General features: G+C 58.8%; 1 protein-coding gene across 12 annotated transcripts in view; it reads right to left on the reverse strand.

Moving 5' to 3' along the window:
- Nucleotides 1-22143, reverse strand: part of EP400 (E1A binding protein p400) — a 102620-nt gene that overhangs the window by 56579 nt on the left and 23898 nt on the right. For 9 of the 12 annotated variants that reach the window (XM_040464160.1, XM_040464166.1, XM_040464164.1 and 6 more), the window contains 17 exons: nucleotides 19488-19578; nucleotides 17832-17939; nucleotides 16965-17347; nucleotides 14748-15038; nucleotides 13631-13816; nucleotides 11543-11683; nucleotides 11012-11090; nucleotides 10257-10306; nucleotides 9831-9888; nucleotides 9024-9113; nucleotides 6623-6730; nucleotides 5430-5614; nucleotides 5008-5185; nucleotides 2462-2598; nucleotides 1735-1904; nucleotides 1283-1457; nucleotides 1035-1171 (listed from right to left, as the gene is read on the reverse strand). In XM_040464160.1, coding sequence (XP_040320094.1) covers nucleotides 1035-1171; nucleotides 1283-1457; nucleotides 1735-1904; nucleotides 2462-2598; nucleotides 5008-5185; nucleotides 5430-5614; nucleotides 6623-6730; nucleotides 9024-9113; nucleotides 9831-9888; nucleotides 10257-10306; nucleotides 11012-11090; nucleotides 11543-11683; nucleotides 13631-13816; nucleotides 14748-15038; nucleotides 16965-17347; nucleotides 17832-17939; nucleotides 19488-19578 — 2567 coding nt within the window. The remainder of the gene's footprint in view (nucleotides 1-1034; nucleotides 1172-1282; nucleotides 1458-1734; nucleotides 1905-2461; nucleotides 2599-5007; nucleotides 5186-5429; nucleotides 5615-6622; nucleotides 6731-9023; nucleotides 9114-9830; nucleotides 9889-10256; nucleotides 10307-11011; nucleotides 11091-11542; nucleotides 11684-13630; nucleotides 13817-14747; nucleotides 15039-16964; nucleotides 17348-17831; nucleotides 17940-19487; nucleotides 19579-22143) is intronic. The other 3 variants (XM_040464168.1, XM_040464165.1, XM_040464161.1) reach the window with 1 other exon arrangement.

The following is a 22143-nucleotide window of genomic DNA, read 5'->3' on the forward strand; positions in this document are numbered from 1 at the left end:
GGAGCGGAAGAGGCTCACACGGGCAGGTGTGCAGGGCCCCCAGGAAAGAGGGGGAGACGAGGTCTGCCGAGGAGAGGGCGCACCGGAAGACGGCAAGAACCGAGACCCGGCCTGCCGCCGAGTGACCAGAGCAAAGCTCAGAGCCCGCTCGAGGACCCCAGACCGTCGCGTCAACGTGCAACGAGGCACGTCCGTCATCGGGAGCTAAAGTGGGGTTGGCCACAGGTGTGCTCGACGCCTCCCGTGTGACTGGACAGATTCAGGGAAAAAGAGGTCCACGGACACGAAGAGGAAGAGTCACTTCCCACTGCTCTACGAGGAGCAGGAGCCACGCCACAGCCCAGGTCTGCAGTCGCCATCCTCCCACGTCCGCAGGCAGGACCGGCGCCACCCCCGCCAAGGCGAGCCCAGCACGCCCACGGCCCAGACGTCCTGAGGGCACCGTCTGCTGCCGGTGAAGGAACGCCAGGGGAGCCCCACAGAGGAGGACGGGTCTCCCCCCGCGGGCGTGACAGCACCCTCCACGGACCCCGCTCTCTGTAACCCGAAGTCACACCCGAGAGAGGAGCTGCCGGACGCGAAAGAAGGTGGCCGGTCCCCAGGGCACGGCCGGGGCAAGAGGACTCTGCAGCTCCTCCTCTCCCCTGCAGCATCACCGATGCCACCCGTCAGGGACTAAGACCTTGTCCCAGGGCGCAAGAACGCATGCTTACGTTCCGGCCTCGGGTTTTCCAGAACCAGCCCGGGAGAACAAGCTGCACGCAGACGCCATCCTGACGACTCTGCCGGCGAGGACGTGGCGCGCACAACGGTCTCACGGGGACACCGTGCCCCGCTGGGCCCCCTGAGCCCCACCAAGACCCGCACGTGCAGCCTCAGGGCGGCACCCCGGTCACCACCTGTCCCCTCGGGCCGTCACAGACCGAGCCGCCCAGTCGGAGCGCGCGTGCCTCGCCGGCCTCTGCCGTGAGCCCAGGGAGCAGGGAGGGCACGGGGTGCAGGCCGCGCGCCCTCTCGGCCGGGGGCCCGCTCACCCGGGCTGTAGGATCACGTCCTCGTACAGGGCCTTCTGCCGGCTCGACAGCCGGCACTTGAGCACGTGCTCGTACTTCCTCGTCAGCTGCTTCTCCACGTCCCTCTTCGTCCTCCGCAGGATGAAGGGCTGGGTCACCTGGACGAGACACGAGAGCACGTTGCGTCGTCTCCCTCCCGTCGTCTCCCTCGCCGTCCCCGCCCCCCACCCCCCCCCCCCACCCCCGCCGCCCCGGCCCGCGGCACCCACCCGGTGCAGGCGGATGACCACTTTGTGATAGTAGTCCTGGTTCTCCTCGCTCGGGGCCTTGAGCGGCGGGTGCAGGTAGGGCCTGGAGACGCCGGGGATGAGGAAGTGCACCATGGTCCACAGCTCCAGGAAGGTGTTGTGCGGCGGCGCGTCCATCAGGAGCAGGCGCTGCTGGCTGCGAGCACAGGCCACGGCTGAGCCCTCGCCCGGCAGGCCGGCTGCGGGCTCGCCGCCCCCGAGGACGCAAGAGGAAAGGCACGGCGGGGTCACGGAGTCCGGGTAAGTGCGCGCCCCGGGGACGGACCGGACAACACAAGCGCCTCGGGACCCGCGGCCCCACACGCCCATCAGGGCGAAGGGAACCCCCGTGCGGCCGACCGCACCCGCCGGCCTGCTTCGCGTCATCGGCACGGCGACCAGAACCCTGGGGCGGGAGCGGGGGCGGGTCCCACCTCTTCAGGGTGAACACGGCCTCCCAGTGCCTCTCAGTCATGCCCTTGACGCGCTGCATCTCGTCGATGACCAGGCACCTCCACCGCACCCGCGTGAAGGACGCGTAGCCCCTGAAGAAGTGCTTGTAGGGCGCGACGCACACGTTGAAGCTGTTGGGCTCCGTCCACTCCTGCGGCACAAGAACCCGGCCGTGAGCACGCCTCCCCTGCGGGAAGACGGCCCACACGGTGCCTCCCGTGCCGCCGCCCCATCCCGCCACCCCGCTCCTCCGGACCGCCGGCTGCTACGGCACACGGCACACGGCACAGGTCCTCCCGGGCTCTTCTTCCGGGAGCGAACGTACTGCAGACACAACCCGAGAAGCTGCTCTAGTACACTTTCACTCAGGATCCGGTGCCAGACGGCACAGGGCAGGTGTCCCGGCAGCTGGCCCGCGTGTTGGCAGAGCCCGGCGAGCGTTTACCACACGCGCATCAGGGCGTGCGCGGCACAAGCTCTCGCTGGGCTTACGCTGCTCAGGGGCGTGCAGGCAGCAGGGAAGGGACGGCCCCCGATTCCAGGCACGAGGGTGCCCGTTCGCCCGGGGGCTTTCCTCACGGGGCATCTGTGCGTTTAGGGGGCTCCAAATCAGGAACCGCCAGAGGGCTCGCCTGACACCCCAAAATCTGCCTTCCGCACAGATGGAGACCCTCCTGTGCGACGTACTCCACGCATCCACCCACCTACCTGTCTCTTTGCTCTCAGCTCTCGGTGGCTGCCCACGTACAAGAGGGTTTTGAGCCCAGGACACCAGCGTTTCAGCTCGAGCTCCCACTTGAGGATGCTACAGCCCCTCACGACCACGAGATGAGGGCCCCAATTGCCTACGTGAGAGAGGAGAGACAGAACCTTCGTCTGTAACAGAAAGCCTCACCCTTTTCTGATAACAGAAAGCAGGCACCCGGCGCCCGGCGCCGTGCCGAGCACGGAAGCACGGCAGGCACGCGCACAAAGTGCCCGGGCATGACGCACAGGCGTCCCCCCACCGCCCCCCTGCTCAGCCAGTGCCCCTGGACTGGAGAGACTCGACAGGGAGCTGCCGAAGGAGGACCGGGTAGAGTGAGCGCGCTGCGGGCGTGGGGCAGAGCTCTCCTGTACGGGGACCCTGCTCAGGACACGAGAGGCGCGTGCAGACCCGGCACGGCTGCCGGACCGCCCCAAACCCTCCGCTTCCACTCGGTCCTCCGAATAACGTTTTCAAGTATTAGAATAACGTGTACGTGACAAACGCCAACTTCCGTGCTACAAACGAAACATAAACCAGGTCAGAAAGCGGAAACAGAAGACTCGAGAAAACGGCACGCAGCGCGCATGTCTGCAACCGGTGCTCGCCCCGTGCACAGCGTCCCCTCCGGTTCCGAGAAGATCCGCCCAAGAGGAAGGTGAACGAGAATGGAAACGACCGCTTCGCGAAGAAATCACGGAAGTGGATAAAAGCTTTGCGCCAGGCGCGCTCCAGGAGAGACGCACATCAACCCCGGGTGCCCTTCCCCCACCACGAGAACCAAGAGTTTTTAAGAGACCCGCATTCAGAATACAGTTGCACTTCTGGTTTTCTGCAGGCGCCCAGGGCGGGCCTCCCGCTCTGCTCACTGCTACCCTTCCCGCACAGCCCAGCGCCCACAGCAGCAAAGGCGCCACGCGAACGCCGAGCGCGCAAAGGACTGACCGATCCGTTCGTTCGTTCATTCAGCCGATGGAACAAAAGCCCGTTTTTGGAAGCGCTGTCTGCTTCCAATTTCTTACTATTACAAACAGGGTAACCAACACCCCTTTCACCTCAACGCCCAGAGAGCGAGGCCAGGTGGCGTGCTGAGGGGGAAGCAGGCTAACAGAACCTGAGAGCTGGAGACTCTGGAGCTGGGGCAAAATCCAGAACCGATTAATGCGAGAAAGGAAGGAGCCCTGATGTCGATCCGTTTGTATTTAAAACCTGACTGAGCTGGATCAATCTTTCCAAACACAGGGCAAAGAAGAGGCGCGTACTAGCGGTGGTGAGGGGAGTGCACCACAAGCAGGCAGACGGGGCGGGGGGACCGCCCCGAGTGGAGGGAACAAGCCCTGTCCACACCCGCATCCCCCCAGGTCTCCATGCGCCCCACGGCAGGACGCCACCTCCCTAATTTAATGAGCCTCCTCCTGGCTTCCGAAGGTCCGTGAAGAGGAAGAGAACGTGTCTGCTCCGCTATCCAGGAGCCCCGTTTAGCCTGGAATCAGAACATTTCCTTTCCAAGAGAAACACTACAGCCGACCTGGGAACAACACGAGTGTGAACTGAGCGTGAACCACACAGGTTCACGTACTCACACACGGATCTTTCTCAACACACATGATACTTTGTTTCCTCTTCCTGATGACATCCTTGACATTTTCTTTCCTCTAGCTCACTTTATCCTTAATAACACGCTGCGTAACACATGCAGAAAGTAAGTGTTGGTCGTCTGTTCGTGCTCTAGGTTCAGCCCCCGATCAACGGTTAACTATATCCTCAGTGAAGTTTTAGGGAACTCAAAGTTACACACGGGTTTTTGTCTGCATGGGGGGTGGTTAGTGCCCGTAACCACCATGCTGCTTGTCCCAGACTCACTTGTATGGAAACCCCCATCCTATGTTAAAGACACCAGGCACGTGCCCTTCTACAGCCCCCTCAAAGGCACAGAGCTGGGGACAAGAAAGCTCCTGACCCACAGGCTGGGTGGAGAGCAGCGAGTGGGGGCCGGCCCCTGAACGTGCCACTACAGAGGCCGCGGGGCCTGACTGGTGACGTGTGAGTCCAAAGAGTCAGGCGCGAGGAAGCGGCCGGGGTCTCCGCTGTGGCCCAGCCCCCGAACACTCACCGGGCCCGCGAGCCGCTCCCTGAGGAACTCATCAGGCAGGGGAGCAGAGGCACTGCCAGGCAGCAGGCCCAGTCGGGAGGCAGGGGTGCAGGCACCGCAGCCCAGGGAAGGCACGGGTCCCGACTGGCGGGGGACACCGGGGTCACACGGTCCAGTGGGTCGTCACCGTGTCAGATTTTGAGTTACAGTGAGTTGCTCAATCTAGCGCGGACCGCAAATGACTTTTCTGCTTGTTCAGACGACGCGTATTTCTGAGCCCTGGTCTCCTGGGTCCTGGACTGGAGCGCAGGGCAGTGGAGCAGGGGAAGACAGGCCACACTCCCCGCCCTCCAGCCCGACGCACCACCCACGGTCGGTCTTAGCGAATACGCGGTCCTCAAAACAACAAAATCTTACCTTCGTTGCAAGCCAGGTGGGCAAAAAAAGCAATGATCTGTACAGTTTTACCAAGCCCGGCTTCGTCTGCCAATATACCATTGAGGCTCTTCCGGTAGAGCTTGGCCAGCCAGTCCAGGCCGATCTTCTGGTAATCTCTGAGCGCGCCATACAACAGAGATGGGGCGTTCAACTTCACCTGCAGCAACACACGGGCCAAATACTCCTCAAACTACCCGTTAGACACTTTTCTCCGCAGTGAAGTCAAATCAGTCGTTCGGTGGGCCTACAGGAGGACCACAAAGGAGACCTAGGGAAGCAAGAGCAGTGTTCGCTCTGCCTGACAGCCAACCTCTGCATCTGGAACAGTTACAGGACAGTCGCGAGCCTTTTCTCGGCCTCACCAAGACACCGCCCCCCCGGGGGGCAGCTCGGTGCCTCACCGTGGGGCTGACCCGGGCACTGCCCTTGGGCAGGACAGCTTCGGCCACAGCGGTCACCTCCGCGATGTCCTTTGTGTGAGGGTTCCCGATAGTCATTCTCTCTGCAGCCTTAAACTGGTCCATGATGAACAGCGAGTCGATGAGAACCACGTCCTTCCGGCTCTCAGCCGGGCAGTCTTCCACATCTGTGAACAGAAAAACGGGTCTGTAGCCGCTGCGAGAGTTTTATGATGGAAAGAATAAAAAGGGAACGAGCTGACAGAATCCAAATACTTCAAATGCAGTAGGTGTCTTGTCTTCGATCCGTTCTACTACCTAACAACACCGACCAAATACGTGGGTGGAAATTCCTAGGACGCTACCAGCTGTAGAACCGCTCTGGAAAGCTGTTGCGTGAAAACGGAGAATGAAGGTCTCTGTAGCGACTAGGAGCTGGCGTCACCAGATTTACGGGTATCTAAGGGCTTAGTGATTACCCCCACCACCAAGAAAGGGAAACTCAGCAAGCAAGGAGGCCACCAGCCCTCCCTCTGGTCCTGCCTGCCCCTAGCCTCTCTGCTCACAGGAATCCGTATCTGTGGATCAGAACAAGTAGAATGAAAATAAGACGAAGTAGGCTTGTTTTTGGTGCAGCCTGTGTGTTTGTTCGGAATGTCTAATAAAACTGAAAAAAAGTCAAAACTAGCGTAGCCTGAATATATATGACGAATTCTAAGCCTATAAAATAATGACTTTTACAAACCTGAGAAAAATATTTCTACGCTGTTCACAACTCGATCAGGTATTCTGAAATTTTACCAAGTTAATAAATAAAAAAAGTGGGGCTTGGGTGGCTCAGTCAGTTAAGCGGCTGACTTGATTTCTGCGTAGGTCACGATCTCACAGTTGGTGGGATCGAGCCCCGTGGAGGGCTCTATGCTGACAGTGCAGAGCCTGCTAGGGATTCTCTCTCCCTCTCTCTCTGCTCCTCCCCAGCCTGCACGCCCTCGCTCTCTCGCTCTCTCTCAAGATAAATAAGCTAAATACAGCATAAAGTTTAACAAAACCACATCAACAGAAAATTATACATCAAACACACTTGCAACTTTTTCTTCCATCAGAGTAAAAGAAAACTAAGGCAACTCAAACCCCTACGTGTTTTGGCTTTTGCTTTAAGGCTCAGTTTTTCAGTTTTTTAAAGGTTGAACACAGACCTTCTTCTTCACTCGCCTCCTCACTGTCAGGCTTCGGCTGCGGCCACTGGAAACTGGGCAGAAAAGCTCCTTCGTACAACTTCATCAAATCGATTAAGGGCAATTCGGCTGGAAAGGATTGCGGGGAGAAGAGGGGTTAGTTTACATCAGGGGTGACAGGCAGTTGGGAGGGCCGCGGCAAAGGGGAAAGGGCCTTCTTCACAGGTTCTCCGCTTCTTGGCTTTAACTCCTTGGAAAAAATACATACTTTCTAAAGACACATTGATGTTTTCCAAAGAGTAACTGTTGCCCATTACTGACATGAGCTCTAAGACACTTTTCTTTATAAAAATGAGAATCTTTGAAATGAGACTAAGAAACTCAACTTTTATTCATGAAAAAATTTTTAAATTTCTAAAATAATACATACTAGAACCCATAAACTAGTAAGTGTAACTATAAAAACACAATTGATAGAAAATAACTGGCGATACATAAAAATATGAACCATCAAATAAAAGTCAAACAAAAATAGAGCAAAAACCGTTTTGAATAGCGGGTACAACAGCGGTGATACCTTCTGCACAAAGAGCTCGCCCTGACGGACCCCACCCCCCACCCCTGCCAGGTCCCGTGACCCACCCACGCTGGCAGAGGCGCCACGGTGCAGCACCAACACGGACTCCGAGCTATAGGTGACACCGAGCTCAGAAAGCCATGGCAGCAAGGATGCGGGAAGGGAACCGGGGAGACGCGAGAAGAGCCAGAGCGCCTGCCTGCGCGGTGGAGCGAGCCGCTGCCACTTAGGACCGCAAGTGAGCCAGGGCGCCCGGCACCAGCCCCCCCGACTCCGTGTGCCACTGCAGGAGGAGAAAAGACGGGGCTGAGACTCCCCAGGAAGAGTGGTGGCACCGCGGCGGGGAAGGGAACGCGCCACGGAGCGATCGTGAGCCGGGCGGAGCCGCTGCACGTCACATCCCGTCACGCGGCCGCGGCTCTCCCAACGCCAACAAACGCATTCCTCGCTGCAACTTCAAAAAAGGTTAAGACGCCTAAAAATAAATCTAACAAAAAACACACGATCGTAAAACGTGCCCGGCAGCTCCTGACCAAGACCTGTGTGATCGGGGACGTGCCACAATCAGAGGTTAGAAACGCTCAACTTGGTAAGGATGCAGTTCTCCGCCATCACCCGCCGGCTCAACTACGTTCATATCAAAATTCCCAACCAATTTTCCTCTGAAGCCTGATGAGCCAATCAGAGGTGTACCCTAAATCAGCCGGAGACAGCCGAGGCTGCCCTGAGAAGGATGCGGGGAGGGAGCCAGGTGGCTCTCAGGGTGGGCACGGAGCCGGGGGGCGACGGGGGCCAGTTTTCATGGGGGGTATGCGGTGGGGGGGGCAGGGGAGCTGGTTCTCAGGGGGAGCACAGGGCCGGGGCAGGGGAGTGGGCTGAGCAGACTGGGACAACCAGCTAGCAAGGACCCGCTTGGCAAAGGGCGCCAGGACAGCTGTGATCTGTTTTGGGATTAAAAAAAAAAAAAAATCGCAGTCTTCACACAACAGATGCTATTCTTGACGGTTCAAAGACATCAACACGTAACTAAAATTAGAACCTTGTAGACAAACAGGGAGATATCCTCGTGATGCTGAGGCTAAAACAGGGTTTTTGAAAGCAGATAAATTCAAGTGCGCCAAGATTTAGAATGCCTGTTCTTCAGAAGGTCCCGTAAGGAGAATGAAGACACACGAGCCAGGAGGTGTCCACGGCACAGTAACCACGAAGGACACACGTGTGCCATAAACAAACACCACCCACAAGATGACAGAGAAAGGAAGCCCAAAACCAAAATGGAAAAGAGGAGCCCACCGGCTCGGCAGAAGTACCCCGGCGGGACAGCGTCCAGCGCCCTGACACGAGGGGCTTGGAAGGAACCCGCAGCCCAAGCCTGGCCGGCCTTGCACGGCGGACCGCGGTGCGCACCGGCCAACCCGCCTCCCGTGCGTGGGCACGGGCCACGGGGGCGCTCCCGCAGCGCGCGGAGGCAGAACGGGGGACAAGCGGAACGCCTGGCAGCACGCAGCAGGGAGTCAGTGACATGTTCGCGCCCGGGGCCGTGGCTCGGCAGGGAGAGCCCGTGAGGCGTAAGCAGCACACGAGCACCGGACAGGCCCGGGAACAGAGGAGCCGGGCAAAGAAGCGACAGGCCCGGCGCGCGATGCCATTTACACACGGTCCCGCAAGCGAGCCGGGCGGCGTGTGCAGACGGCAGGGGCGAGCGGGGCCGAGGCTGCCTGGCGGGATCCCCACGCCGGCACACAGCGTGCTTCCCGGCGGGTCGCTAGTCTCACACGATTTTACACGCACTTCCGTGCATTTTCCGGCGCCCTGAGTGCCCCCAGCACCACGCTCACGGCCTACCTTCTTTGGCCAAATTGGACAGCTCTGCCTGATGGTCCACGGCCCCCTCGTTGGCTTCTTCCTCTTCTATGGTCTCCTCCTCGTCCTCCACTGAAACGGCCCCCACCAGGTGTCAGGGAAACAGACCTCCCCGCGTCTTCCCACCTGCTCACGAGACGCTACCAGCTCCGCCACCGTCTCGCCCAGCCAGCAGAGAGCTGGGCCTTTCCACCCCTCGAGGTAGGCGAGCGAGCGCAGGCTTTCTCAGTGAGCAGGAACCCAGTGACCGCACTTCACCTCCCTCCTCGGGCTGCGAAACACAGCCCGGTTCATTACACGACAGACCTCCCCAGCGGCACACGGAGCGACGTCACACTTTTCGTCCGTCGTCTGACCCCGCCGCAGAACCCACCAGCCTGCTGCTCGGGTTCGCTCTGAGTTTGTCATCGCCCGTTTCAGACGACAGTCAGCCACTGCCCAGCCTGCTGTTCCGTGAACCCCGCAACTCACCCCCAACAGAGGCAGGCTCTGGGTGGCTGCGGGCCCACCCGCCATCCGCACACGAGCCCCCCTGCGGCCTTGTCCCTAGCGACGCTTTCTCTCCACCAGCTTCCGCCCTTCCCAGCTGGCTCCTCCGCGCAAACGGACTATCCACAAAAGGTCCTGCGCTCTGCCTCCTCCACCGTCCCCTCCCCCACCCTCCAAGGTGCCTGGTCCCGTGACACAAGTCACTGGGCCACCGGGCACCCTGACTACACTGAGGATGCCCCTGGCCTGCAGTTTGAGGGCTCGTCACACAGACGGCGAAGAGAGCACCAGGGAACAGACCTTCGTCATCGGTCAGGGATGTGCTAGCTTTTCTTTTCCTTCCAGACAGTGCTGACTCCTGAAACACAGAATAAAATCCACAAAGAATAGGACACCGAAGCAGAAACGTCCATTTCGCGTGCTCCCGGGAAGGCCCTGGTGAGCCCAGGACAAGCAGTCTGGGCACAGGAAAGGCGCCGGGCAGCAGGTAGGTGACGCTAACCCCACGTCCCACCCACGTCTTCCCATGTCCCCAGATCAACACCCCATGGGAGCCTAACAAGGAGAAGAACCGTTTATCTTCCCCAAAGTGAACCGACTCTGAACAGAAGGGCACACTACGGAGGCATCCACGTTTCTCCAGACAAGAGGAGGAACCCCAGGCACCACGTCTCACGCACACGGCTTCCACGCTCTTACCCCGTACGGCAGCCCTCCTCAACTCACCAGGAAAGCTTCTGGCAAAACATCAAGCCCCTTAGGTCTCGACTCTCTTCCTAGAGACAGGGAACACGATTCGCTTTCACTGACGCTGCCTGTGCAGGCTGCACCCTGTTGCCACCTCCCCACGGGAGGAAGACAGCAGGAGTGAGTTCCGCTCCTTTCTTCTGGGAACCAGCCCGCACCCCTGTACCTACAAAGCGCGCTGGCCGCTCTCCGGACGTCTCTGATCTGGAGAGGGACAGGGAGGCTAGGTGGCAAAGCCTGTCTTCTGTGATTTCTACAATCTTAACGGCCGTAGGACTGAGCAGAGGCCACCACTCTGCCTCGACTTCCTCATCAACAGGAGGAGGGCTGTCACACCGCCCGTGCCACCCCGCCCCCCAGGGCAGCCGCTTCTGCCAGTGCCCGATGACGGGGTAGCCGCTTCTGAGCGCCGCGGAGACCCCCCAGCAGCCACGGCGGGGCCCCACCGGGGGCGAGTGCCTTGGAGAACTCAGCCCAGTGTCCGGGCCTAGCCCCAGGTGACTGGCTCAGACCCTCAATCCTGAGAGCACCCCAAAAGCGGACCAGCCCGGGGGTGCCTCAGAGCACTGAGCTAAGCTGCAGAGCGGCCACGCAGGCAGACGTGTAGTGTCGGGCCGAGCAGACGCTCAAACCAACGCGCAAGCGCCCTGGGTGCCGCCACGTCGGCCAGCAACGGGCCGGCGGGGTCCCAGCGCAGCGCCGGGAACGGTGAAGACTTTTAAAGACAGTCCTACCTCTCCTGGGAACCTTCTGCAAATTTAAGGCCTTCTTCCTTCTCTCCTCCAATTCCACTCGCAGTTTCACCTCCACGACCTAGGCACAAAGAGTGGGACACAGACGGCACTGAGGGGGCTTCTGGAGGTCCTGCCACGGCGTCTGACAGCACGGCCGTCCCAACCTCCCCCCCGAGGCACTCGACGACAGAGCTCTCGGCGCAGCGCCGCGGGTGCTCTGCAGCCGCCGCTGCCCGCGTCCCACCGGGTGGCGAGAGCCCTGCTGCCCGCGACAGGAAGCGAGGCAGAGCCATCTCCCGGGACAGCGCCCACGCTAACGGACGCACCGGCAGCGCCGCAGAGCCCCTCGGAGCCCCTCAAAGCACACAGCGCCCAAGGCGGCAGACGAGGGCCCGTGCGCTCACGCTCACGGCCAAGCACGCTGCGGGCTCTCCCCGCCTGGGTCTCTGGACCACTCGGTCAGACATGCTCGGAAGGCACAGTTGGTGCTGTTAGGTTCAACTTAAATTCTGTTTAAGTTTCAGGATTCACCTGTTCAATATTTGACCAAAAGCACTCTATCTCCCTGGCAGTCGAGGCAGCAATTCGTCTCAAGCGGTTCTGCTCCTCCTTCCTTCCCCTTTCCTCACGAAGCTGCTTCTCCTCATGATGGCGCAGCACAGTCCTGACGAGCTAGCGAATGAAAGGCCGAGAGCCTGGAGTCACGCCCCAGGAGGCGCGTCCGCACAGCGCGGGAACTTCTCAGCTGGGAGCTCACACGTTCTGTCTGATCTGAGGGCACGGGGGACACGCGGCGCCAGCAAAAACCCCGCCGACACCCCACTTGACTGTCCACCAAGTGCCGTTTGCTAACCACGCTTATTTTTCTCCAGAAAGAACGCCAAATCGTGTTACAGCCTTCTTTCGTCATCTGACGTGCGATTCACACCTTCCCACCAAACGTGGAGTAACGTCTGTAACAAAAGCATCCCTTCTGCTGCACGAGTGCAGCAACATACACTCATTTATTTTAAACGTTTAGTCATTTGAGAGAGGGGAGAAAGTTGTCAGCACAGAGTCCAATGTGGGGCTCGATCCCACAAACCTTGAGATCATGACCTGAGCCCCAATTAAGAGTCGGATGCTTAACCGACTGAGCCACCCAGGCGCCCCAGCAAGATGTACTTAATTGCAAGGCACGAAACATGCTGGGGGGAGGTGATTCATATTTTTCGAGGCTTTTGCTTTAAATCCCAAACTGCTTTCTAGAACAAATGCTCTTACATCATCCCAGCAGTCCTCGAAAAAGGTGCTGAGAGGGGCACCTGGGTGGCTCAGTGGGTTGGGCACCCAACTCTTGATTCCAGCCCAGGTCACGATCTCACAGTTTGTGGGATCGAGCCCCACGTCAGGGGCACGCTGTGCTGACAGCGTGAAGCCTGCTTGGGATTCTCCCTCTCCCCCTCCTGCTTGCCATGTGGGCTCACTCACACGCGGGCGCACTCTCGCCTGCACCCTCTCTCTCTCTCTCAAAATGAACAAACGTTAAAAAAAGTAAAGGTGCCGATAAGGAACCTGAAACAGACACACTACGAGCCGGAGCACGCCCGGCTGTGGGACCCCCAGCTGGGGGCCAGCTGGACACTGCAGATGGCCACCCACACACAGACTCCTCGGGGCGACATCCTGGTCTGATCACACCCTCGGCACGGGGCCGTGTGAGAGGGGCAGCACGTAGCCACAGCGCAGTGTTCGGTGGCTTGCCACCTGCCCCATCCACCTGGTGCCCACACGCTCAGGCCCACCCTCCTCTGTGAGATGTGCCCAAGGAGCAGTCAGGTTTCTCTGAAATTCCATTAATGGGACTCAAGACCTTTTATGCTCACATCCCACTGTTTCCAAAGCTCTCGGGTTCTCTCTACCAAACCTACGTGGGGACAGCAGAGGGGATGGAGGTGAACAGCAGGGCACACAGGACCGCCCCCCAGGCCTGAGGGTGCGGGAAGAAGGGAACAGCTTGGCCCTGAGGGACAGATGGTGATGCGGCACCGTGAGAGCAGGGCCCGGTGCCACTTACGCGTGAGCAAGGACACAGCTGCCTCGTATGCGGAGACCTAACATTTCTGGTCCCTGTCCACACTCCCAGTACCGGCACTGCCTTCTACTGGCAGCGCCCCAGGACGGGGTGCCTGCTCTGGAACTGGTGAGGAGGAGACCCGCCCTCCGCCAGAACCGGGGGGGGGGGGGGGGGCACCAGACCACAAGACCAGGCAGGGCCGGGACCCAAGCTGCCCACCAACTCACCAGCCTCTGCCCACTCCCGACCCTGAGCCTGCTTGGCGCCCACCCCGCCTCACCCCGGGCATCCTCGCTCCAAGTGCCAGGACAGACCGGCCACAAAGGGAACCTACATCCCGTTCCGCGAATCCCGGAGCCACGGGAGACCGCGTTGGCCCTTGGCCATCCAACCGGGAATCCCAAGACGGCCCCTCGGGAAGAAGCCACAGGGCAGTCGCTTTCCAGACAACAGCAAAACGCTCCTCACGCGAAGGAGCCGGCCCCCTCCGAGACCCGGTTCAGACGCCACCACGCACAGCGGCGTACTCGAGCCAGGCCACGCAGCCACCGGGCCTCGCCCACCTTCCTGGCCGCGGCCATCTTCCACCTCCTCTCCTGGGCGAAGTCCGTGGCCATCCACTGCATCTCCTCCAGCAGGTAGTCCCAGTGCGACTTGGGGCGCGGGGCCTCCTGCAGTTTGGGCAGTCGCCGGAGGGACCACAGGCCTTCTTTCCTCAAATCTGCGATGCGCTGATGGATCTGGTTCTCCTGCCGGGAGCGCAGGGGAGGGGGCGTCCGGCACATGATCAGAATCGAATTCTGCTAATTCTGACCCCGCGTCCACGAAGCCTCAGCAAGAGAGACAAGACTGGACACGAGAGTCGAAGGCTCCCGCCCCGTCCCAGAATCAAGGACACAAGGCACAGGCCAAAGCTCGCGTCAGAGCGCTTACAAGGGACACGACACACGTCTGGCCCTTGCTCCAAAACCACCGGGGAGGGGAGGAACCGATCGCCTAAGACTGGCCACACAGGGCCACAGGGTTGACAGAGGACAGCCGGCAGCACCGGGGCGGCGGCATCCTGCCAGCTCTGACAGGTTAGATTCCCCTGACGAAGTCTAACAACACCACCGCTTAGTCACCCCACAAACGGCAAGTGCTAACTAGGTGCTGGGCCACGGCCACGCCGGCCTGGGCAGCCCTCCTGACCCTCACCCACAGCCCACAGCAAGCACAGGCTGTGATGTCGGCACAGAACGGACCTTCTCTCCCGAGCCGACCTCCGCGAGGGGCGCCTGGGCGGCTCAGTTGGTTGGGCGTCTGACTTCGGCTCAGGTCACGATCTCACGGTTCGTGGGTTCGAGCCCCGCGTCAGGCTCTGTGCTGACAGCTCGGAGCCCGGAGCCTGCTTCGGATTCTGTGTCTTCCTCTCTTTCTGCCCTCCCCCCACCCCCCCAACCCCCTTGCTCACACTCTGTCTCTCCCAGAAATAAACATTAAAAAAAGTTTTTTAAAAATGCAAAAAAAGACAACCTGCTTGTAACCTTGGTTTCTAAGCGACCACAAACTATGTTCGACCGTCCTCACTACCAAGTGCTCAGTTTCAAACTACCGCATCCTTAGAAATTAAAATCAAATGCGCTTCACAAATTGGAACACATCTCACAACCTTCTTGAGATGGTTTTAAGCGCACTTACCAGTGCTATCTGTTCTGCCAGCTTATCCTGAGAGCTGTCCTGGGGCGGGGCGGCGTTCTGAGCTGGGCTCTGTGGTTTCGGGGGTGCTGACACGGCTGCCCCTGGGGACCGGGAGGTGACTGGAGACAGTGACTTGCTGGCTGCTGAGGAGGGTCTGTTCCCTGTGGAGGCCCGTGCTGGCGATGGGCCAGAGCCGCTGGCGGGAGCGAGGGACGAGGTAGAAGAGGCAGCTGCTGGGGGCCGCTGACAAGGCTGGGCGGGGTCCACGGGTGGTCTTGTGGACGCCACCGCCTGGAGGGCAGAAAACAGGCCGGAAGTGAAGAGGAGACTTGAGCCCTGCTCGTGCGCCCACATCGGCGAGCGCGCCGGAGCCCCTCCTGCAGCAGTGCGAACGAGCCCCACGCGTGTGCGCACACACACACACACACACAGCACGTCACAAATGGGCTTTCACGCGCTGGCTATCCCACGGGAGCTTCTTTTGGTTTTTACCTTTTCTAGCACTTTCTCCCGTTTTATGGTCTTTTTTTAGGATTAACTGTATATGATTCTTCTAAACTAAAAACCACCCAGTGGTCACCTTGCACCCTTTTTCTGGAAAGCAAATACAAATCCCCTGTGCCCTGTCATGGCAGGTAGGCCGTCGGGTGAGACACCCTCTCCGTACGTCAAAGCGTGTGCAACCAGAGGGCCCTCCTCCCGGACCGAAGACAAAGCCCAGTTCATGCGGGAATTCCGTGGGGGCGCCGGGAGCAGGGCGGGCAAGGCGCCGGCACAGCCTAAGAGGGCCGAGCGCCAACGGCTGCCAACGCGCCACATTTACAAGCTGGAACCCGGGAAGACACAGACCGCAACACCGCACCCAAGCAGGCGCGGGCCTCCAGCGTCCTGCCGCCGCCGGCCGCACCGTGTGGAGAGAAGGCACTGGAGGTCCGGCCACGGCCCTCACGTGCGTGCTCGGGGGCCACTCAGCGTCCACGGCGGGGGAAAGAGGCTGCAGCACAAACCGTGCAGCCCACAAGCCTGACGTGTTCTCCCGCCTGCCGTTTGGAGCCCTCACAGGGAAGGTCCGTCAGCCCCTAGCCAGGGCACAAGGGACAGGTTTCCGTGGGGTCTGTAAGGAGCTGATCCTTTCATCGACAAGGGCGGGTCGTGGAATCCACGAGAAACCTCAGCATGCGGCTCAGAGAGACCAAGTGTTCCAAACCCGGAGGCTGACCTGCACAAAGCTCCGAGGGAAGCAGTGGCCCGGGGAGGCTCGGCTGCCCAGGCGGCAGCACCCTCCTCCATCAGGCGCGTGCAGCTGTGACGCGGGCCCACACGAGAGGCCCCGCACGCAGTCGGGGTGCAGACCACAGCTCCTCCGGCCGCAGGCTGCGGATCTCGCCCAGGTACGCGGCCCCTCAGGCCTTCTTACGGCAAAACGGGGACAAGAAAGATCCTACGGCAAAGGGCTGCCCGGCAGACGAAAGTAGAGCTGACGAAGTGCTCCGCACGGCACACGGTGGCAGGCACGCGGCGAGCACAAAGCAGCCGTGACTGCTGTCGCTCCATTTCCACACAAGGTCAAACCTCACCATCAATCTCGAGCAGCCGTGAAGCATTTGAGTCGAAAGCCACCAAGGAAACCCCCTTGTTCGTAAGGGAAATGGGGAGAGGCAGGGGAAGCCTTCCCAGGGGGCTCCATCATACACGCTAAGACAGCTCCCTGAGAACACCACCGGCCACCCCGCAGTGCTCCCCGCAGTGCTCCCAGTGGTTCACGCTCACTTTCAGGGACCCGCCGCCCCTCGGGCACGGTGAGCAGTTCACCACACGCTTTTCAGAAACAGCAACCCGCAGGGGAGGAGCACGATGGATACAAACACAGGTTCACGGAGCGCAGAGCACCGCAGAGGGCCCGGCAGCAGGCCCGGCCGGCGCTCCCACGGCACCCTTCCCACACCACTGGCCACGTCAGCCGGGACAACGGCCACGCGGCCCTCTGAGCTCCCACTAAACCGCAACCAGCGACCAAAGCTGTTCTGTTCTCTGGTGTTTCAACAACCTGACTGTGGTTCCAGAGCCGAGTAAGACGACGCTGAGCAGGGGACTGGCTCCGAGCGGGACAGCGAGCCACGGGCAGACCCCGCGACGGCAGTGTGGCGCACGCCCCACCCAGAGCACGCTTAGCTTCTGCTCCTGTTCTAACCGACAGGACAGGTGCCCACCAAGTACCTGCGGCTGGGAGAGCGGGGCGGCCTGCATCTGAGCCTTCCCGGGCATCGGGGTGTGCAGGGCCTGCGGCACGGGCTGCGGCGGTGGGGCGGGCAGCTGGCCGGGCGGGGGCGCGGGCACAGGGGTGCTCGGCGGCTGGGCCTTGGCCGGGACTTGGAGCTGCGCATGGGGCTCCACCGCCTGCGGCTGCTGAGCAAACTGCAGCGCCGGCGGGAGGGGTGCGGCGGGGAGGCCGGCCGGGGGCAGCCTGCCGGGGAGCTGCGGCGGCGGGGTGTGCAGGCTGGCGGCGTTCTGCACCGGAGGCCCCGTGGTCGGGTCGTACTGCTGCTGGCTCTGCTTCTGTCCGGCGAGCTGAGCGGCCTGAGGGGCAGGAGGCATCCCTCCTGCAAGACAGGAGATGTCCCGGCAGCGCTGACTTTGGAGTCCCGAGCAACCCGCTGCTCGTCACGGACCCGCACCTCAACCATCACACACTCCCGACGGGGAATCCGACCGGCGGCAACTTGGCCCCGTAAACCCAATGGCAGGAGTGAGCCCGCGAGAGAGGAAAGATGGGCGCTCGATCTTCGCAAGCTAGCATCAGGCGGAATAGAACGGTCACCGGGGTCCCTACTGCAGCAGCGATCAAGGAGCGCGCAGGTGTCTGGGGCCCGAGGACGAGGAGATAGCAGCTCCACCAGGGCCGGGAGCACGCCCGCGGGGCCTCCTCTCCCTGCGCGGACCGGCGCTCAGAGCAGTGGCCGGGCCCCAGGAACCACCTGCCCCGTGTGCCATGACTGCGCGCGTCCCGGCCCAAAGCTGGGCCACAAGACCCCTCTCTGCACACGCTTTTTCTGAGCCAGGAGGTCTCCTGGTGCCGGGCCTTACCTTGAGCTGTCGGCATTAGCTGCTGAAGAGGAACGCCTGCATTCGCCCCCGGGTGCTGGAAAACTGCCCCCTGGTGGCCCACTTCAAGCCGAGGCCTCTTAGACTGCTCTAGAATAATTTTCAGAAAAGGTTCAATTTGATGTAAAAATAAAACCGTGCAAGTGGCAGAAAAACCACATGTAAGTGTTTTTATAATCTTTGAACAGAGAGGCCCTCCTCTATGTGACTCAAACTCCAGAAGCCAGAAAAGGTACAGTTGATAAACAGAATTTCTTTTCAGTAAAACTCTTTAAGTATTAGAAGCAGTCTCATACAAGAGTGAACGAAGGGGGAGTGACATCCTTGGAGACTGAGGGTTCTGCACACGTGCGGACAAAAGGCTGATGTGGCCGCCACACGGAAAGCTCTTCCAAGTTCGTGGGAAAACTGCCAGCCACCGGACACACAAAACGGCAAAGAGCATGAACAGCTGAGCAGAGGGGGACTCACGAACGATTAATAAACATGAAAAGCTACATTGAAGAGATCCACAGAAAAACAAAAGATGTTTGCACCCATCAGATTAACAAACACCAAAGGAGTAATCGTACTTCATAAAAAAGCCAAAATGTGGGGCGCCTGGGGGGGATCAGTCGGTTGAGCGTCCGACTTTGGCTCAGGTCATGATCTCACGGTTCGTGGATTCGAGCCCCGCATCCGGCTCTGTGCTGACAGCTCCGCGTGTGGAGCTGCTTCGGATTCTGTGTCTCCCTCTTTCTGTCCCTCCCCCGCTCGTGCTCTGTCTCTCTCAAAAATAAATAAACATTAAAAAAAATTTTTTAAGTGGTCAAAACGTGAGCATGCCAGAAACTGCAGACAGACCTGAAAAAGGCCGAGCCTGCCGTGGGGCCGTGTGTACCCCCAACACACTCTCAGGGAGCAATTCCCTTTCTGGGAGTTTCCTCCTCAGACAGAGTGACGGACACGTCGAAAACAATCTGGGACTAGATGTCCGACTGTGCTCACCGTAAAAGAACAAAGGTGGTAACGAAAGGGAGCGCCAGCAAAGGTCTGAGGAGGAAAGGACCCGCCGTGCACCCGAGGGCGAGAGCCGGCAGGGAGAGCACGGTCCCTGGCAGGACAGGACGGCCCAGGAAGCGACGGCCCTGTCGTCAATTGTCACAGAGAGCGCGCCTCCACATCCTCAGGTGCGTGCACGCGGGACGCCGCCGGCAGGTGGCCGGGGTGCGGGACGTACCGCCACAGCAGAGGCAGACTTGAGTCACGCCTTCCGCGACTGCCCGACTTTTTCACGTAAAATGTGGGCTTTTGTAACTGGAAGAAAAACTTCCGTATGAGAAAATGAGTAACGACTCGAAAAATAAGACGGCTTTACCCACAGTCCTTTGAAGGACTCAGAGCCTGCCAGCCACAGAGAACCAAAACGGACGCGCCCAATCCAACAGGCACACCTCCGCCCCCAGCACACACACACACACAGCCACGTGAGTGTTCTCTTCAGCTGATCGTCGTCAAAACAACAAAATTACCTTCAAAGTACAAAGAAATGAACCCAAGCCACGTGCGTCGGCGTTCACGCGGCCGTCACGCTGCACCTCCCACGGCAGGAAGCTAACGGGTCCCTGAGGCCGCGCAGGCCCGGGCTCCGGGACGTACCTGCTGGGGGCCCCGCCTGCTGCCTCTTAAAGGGGTCCGCTTCGCCCACACTTCCGGCCCCTGCCACAAGGGCCCCCGCGAGAGCTTGCTGCTGAAAAAGAAAATGAAAACATGAGATTCTGATCACGTAGGTGCCTCAGAGAAGGGGCATAAACTGAACTATCGTGATTATTCCACACTGGCCTCACTAGTCTCTGCCGACATATTATCTGCCCGCTGCGTGTGACGTAGATTTATATGTAACAAGTAGCTTCAAGCTCTAACTTACCTCTGGAGGGACAAAAAGCACTTGTGACAGATCTTATTCTGGTTTTAACAGAGTTTCCTATCAATGCAGGGCCACACTCCCCCAGAGACGAGCGGGCTTTGCACCAACAGCGACAGCAGAGGACCGGCCAGTGTCGGGAAACACCAGTCCTAAATCCGACAGCTCGGCCTCCCTGTCCATCACACTGCCTGCCATCACTCACCCCCCCAAAAAACAAAAGCTGAATAACAAAAAGGAAGGTTGTGATTTTCTTCCTCCTGGAAAATTACCCTAAAACCCTCCTCGACAGACAACAATCTGATAAACCTGGGTCTTCACATGGCATTTTTGCAAGTTAGCGCCCCGCTTGATACTCATCTGTTCTACACCGTAGGGCTGGCTGATTTAAGATGTTCAAATGAAAAGCTACTGGCCAAGCGAGACAGGCACCAGGCAAGTCTGGGCGCCCACGCATTCACATCTCTGCACCAACCTTGCAGTGACGCTAAATGCTAAGGACGATGTTCGCCAACCACCAGTTGCTAATTTTTTTTTTTAACGATTCAACTCTGTCCACTCTACTTAGCCAACCATTTTAAAGGCCAAGTTACACATGCCCTGAACAAGGCATGGGCCCCATGATGGCCTGTGGGGGCTGTGGGGCCTGCTGTCCCAGGGTGGGCCCCACACTGCCCGCACCAGCCACGCTGCAGGGCATGGCCTCCCGTGGGGAAAGGTGCAGTGGCTGACTCAAATGGACAGTAGCACCCCCATCTGCATTCAGTGAAGATGTGGGGAGGAAGGAAGGAAAGAAGAAAGAAAAGAATGATTTGAAAAACACACGATATGTGAACAGTGGCTACATCTGGGGACAGGATTACAGGTAATTTGTACTTTGTGTGTGTGCGTGTGTGTGTACTTTTCTAAATGTTCCAAACGTTCTACAATGAACATATATACTACCTTTGTAATAAAAAAAATGCTGTTGTTGTTGTTAAATAAAAAAAACTGATAGAGGGTTGTGTCTCCAGTAATGGCCAAGTGCTTCCTATTGGACTACACATACTCCCGACAGACATAAAGCTGGAGGATAGGACCAGACGCCTGCAAGAGGGGAAGGGAACCAGGAGGTCTGCGGCAGGAGGGCAGGCCCCAGTGTGTGCCGTACGGAGCAGCTCAGAACCAGATACACAGAGACTCACTGGCTTGAAGGCCACCAGGACAGAGAGCAGGAGGCCACAGAAGAAGGAAGGAAGGGGGAATCACCCCAGGAGACGGCTGGAGACAGGGAGGCCCCGAGTTCTCTTGCTGATCTCTGGCTTTCTCCTAAGACAACGCCAAAACAAAGACGCCAAGCACAGGCCGACAAAACCACACTGAGATTTCAGGGGCCCTCACTCGGGATACAGGCTTTCATGGTTAAGAGTCAAACACAGTAACTATGAAAGCAAAACAGTCAGTGCTCCTCAGAAGACCCTAACAGCATCCCGAGTGTCTGTAACCTGTTGTTCATGACACTCAAAATCACCCAAAAACACAAAGTAACAGGAAAACACGAGCCACACTCAGAATACAGTCCATGGACACAGACCCCGCGTAACGCAAATACTGGAATCGGCAGCAAGGATTCTATGGTGGCTTTAACAAGTATGCACAGAGACGTAAAGAAAACATACTGTAACGAAGGACGAGAAAAAAATCTCGACCAGAAAAAAGAAAACTATTAAGAGAACCAAATGGAGATTCCAGAACTGAAAAATAAAATATCTGGAGTAAGAATTCACTGGATAGCAGAGTGGGCTGTTCAGCGAAATGAAAGCAGTCCCGAGAGGAGACAAGGGGACCAGACTCTGCGGCCCTGGAAAGGGTGGCGCACAACAAGAACCGGACAGAGCCCAGGAGACGCGTACTTATGCCACCCGGTCACGTCCTCAAGGCTACACAGCACCCAGAGGGAATGGAAAGTCCTCCAGAAAATGGTGCCGGGAGGCTGCGTGTCTACACGAAGAAGCTGGAAAACTGGACATCATGAAACAAAACCACCCGTGCTCCTCATGGACCCGGGCAGGAAGGGCCAGCCCCTCTCGTCCCGGCGTCCTCACTGCCACCAACTCTTGCTTTCGGAATGACTTCGCTTCCTTTTACGCTGTCTTCGTGGGCGTTTTACTGGGAAAGAAGCTGAGGTGTTTAAAATACAAACCTGATTTCAGTTAGCAATCATTTATTGGAACTCTTGAAAACAAAATCAGAAAACAGAGAAAAGAGACGGTGGAACCGAATTCTGAGTCCCCATTTTAAGAGAAAACATCAGAACGGACTGTATCCATAGAACACAACATAATTTGCAGGGAATCTAGAAGCTATGGCAAGAAACAGAACAATGGAGGGAACCAGGAATGCAGCTTGCAG

The sequence above is a fragment of the Herpailurus yagouaroundi genome, unplaced genomic scaffold, assembly GCF_014898765.1.
Source record: "Herpailurus yagouaroundi ecotype Mexico unplaced genomic scaffold, PumYag 437, whole genome shotgun sequence".
Lineage (NCBI taxonomy): Eukaryota > Metazoa > Chordata > Mammalia > Carnivora > Felidae > Herpailurus > Herpailurus yagouaroundi.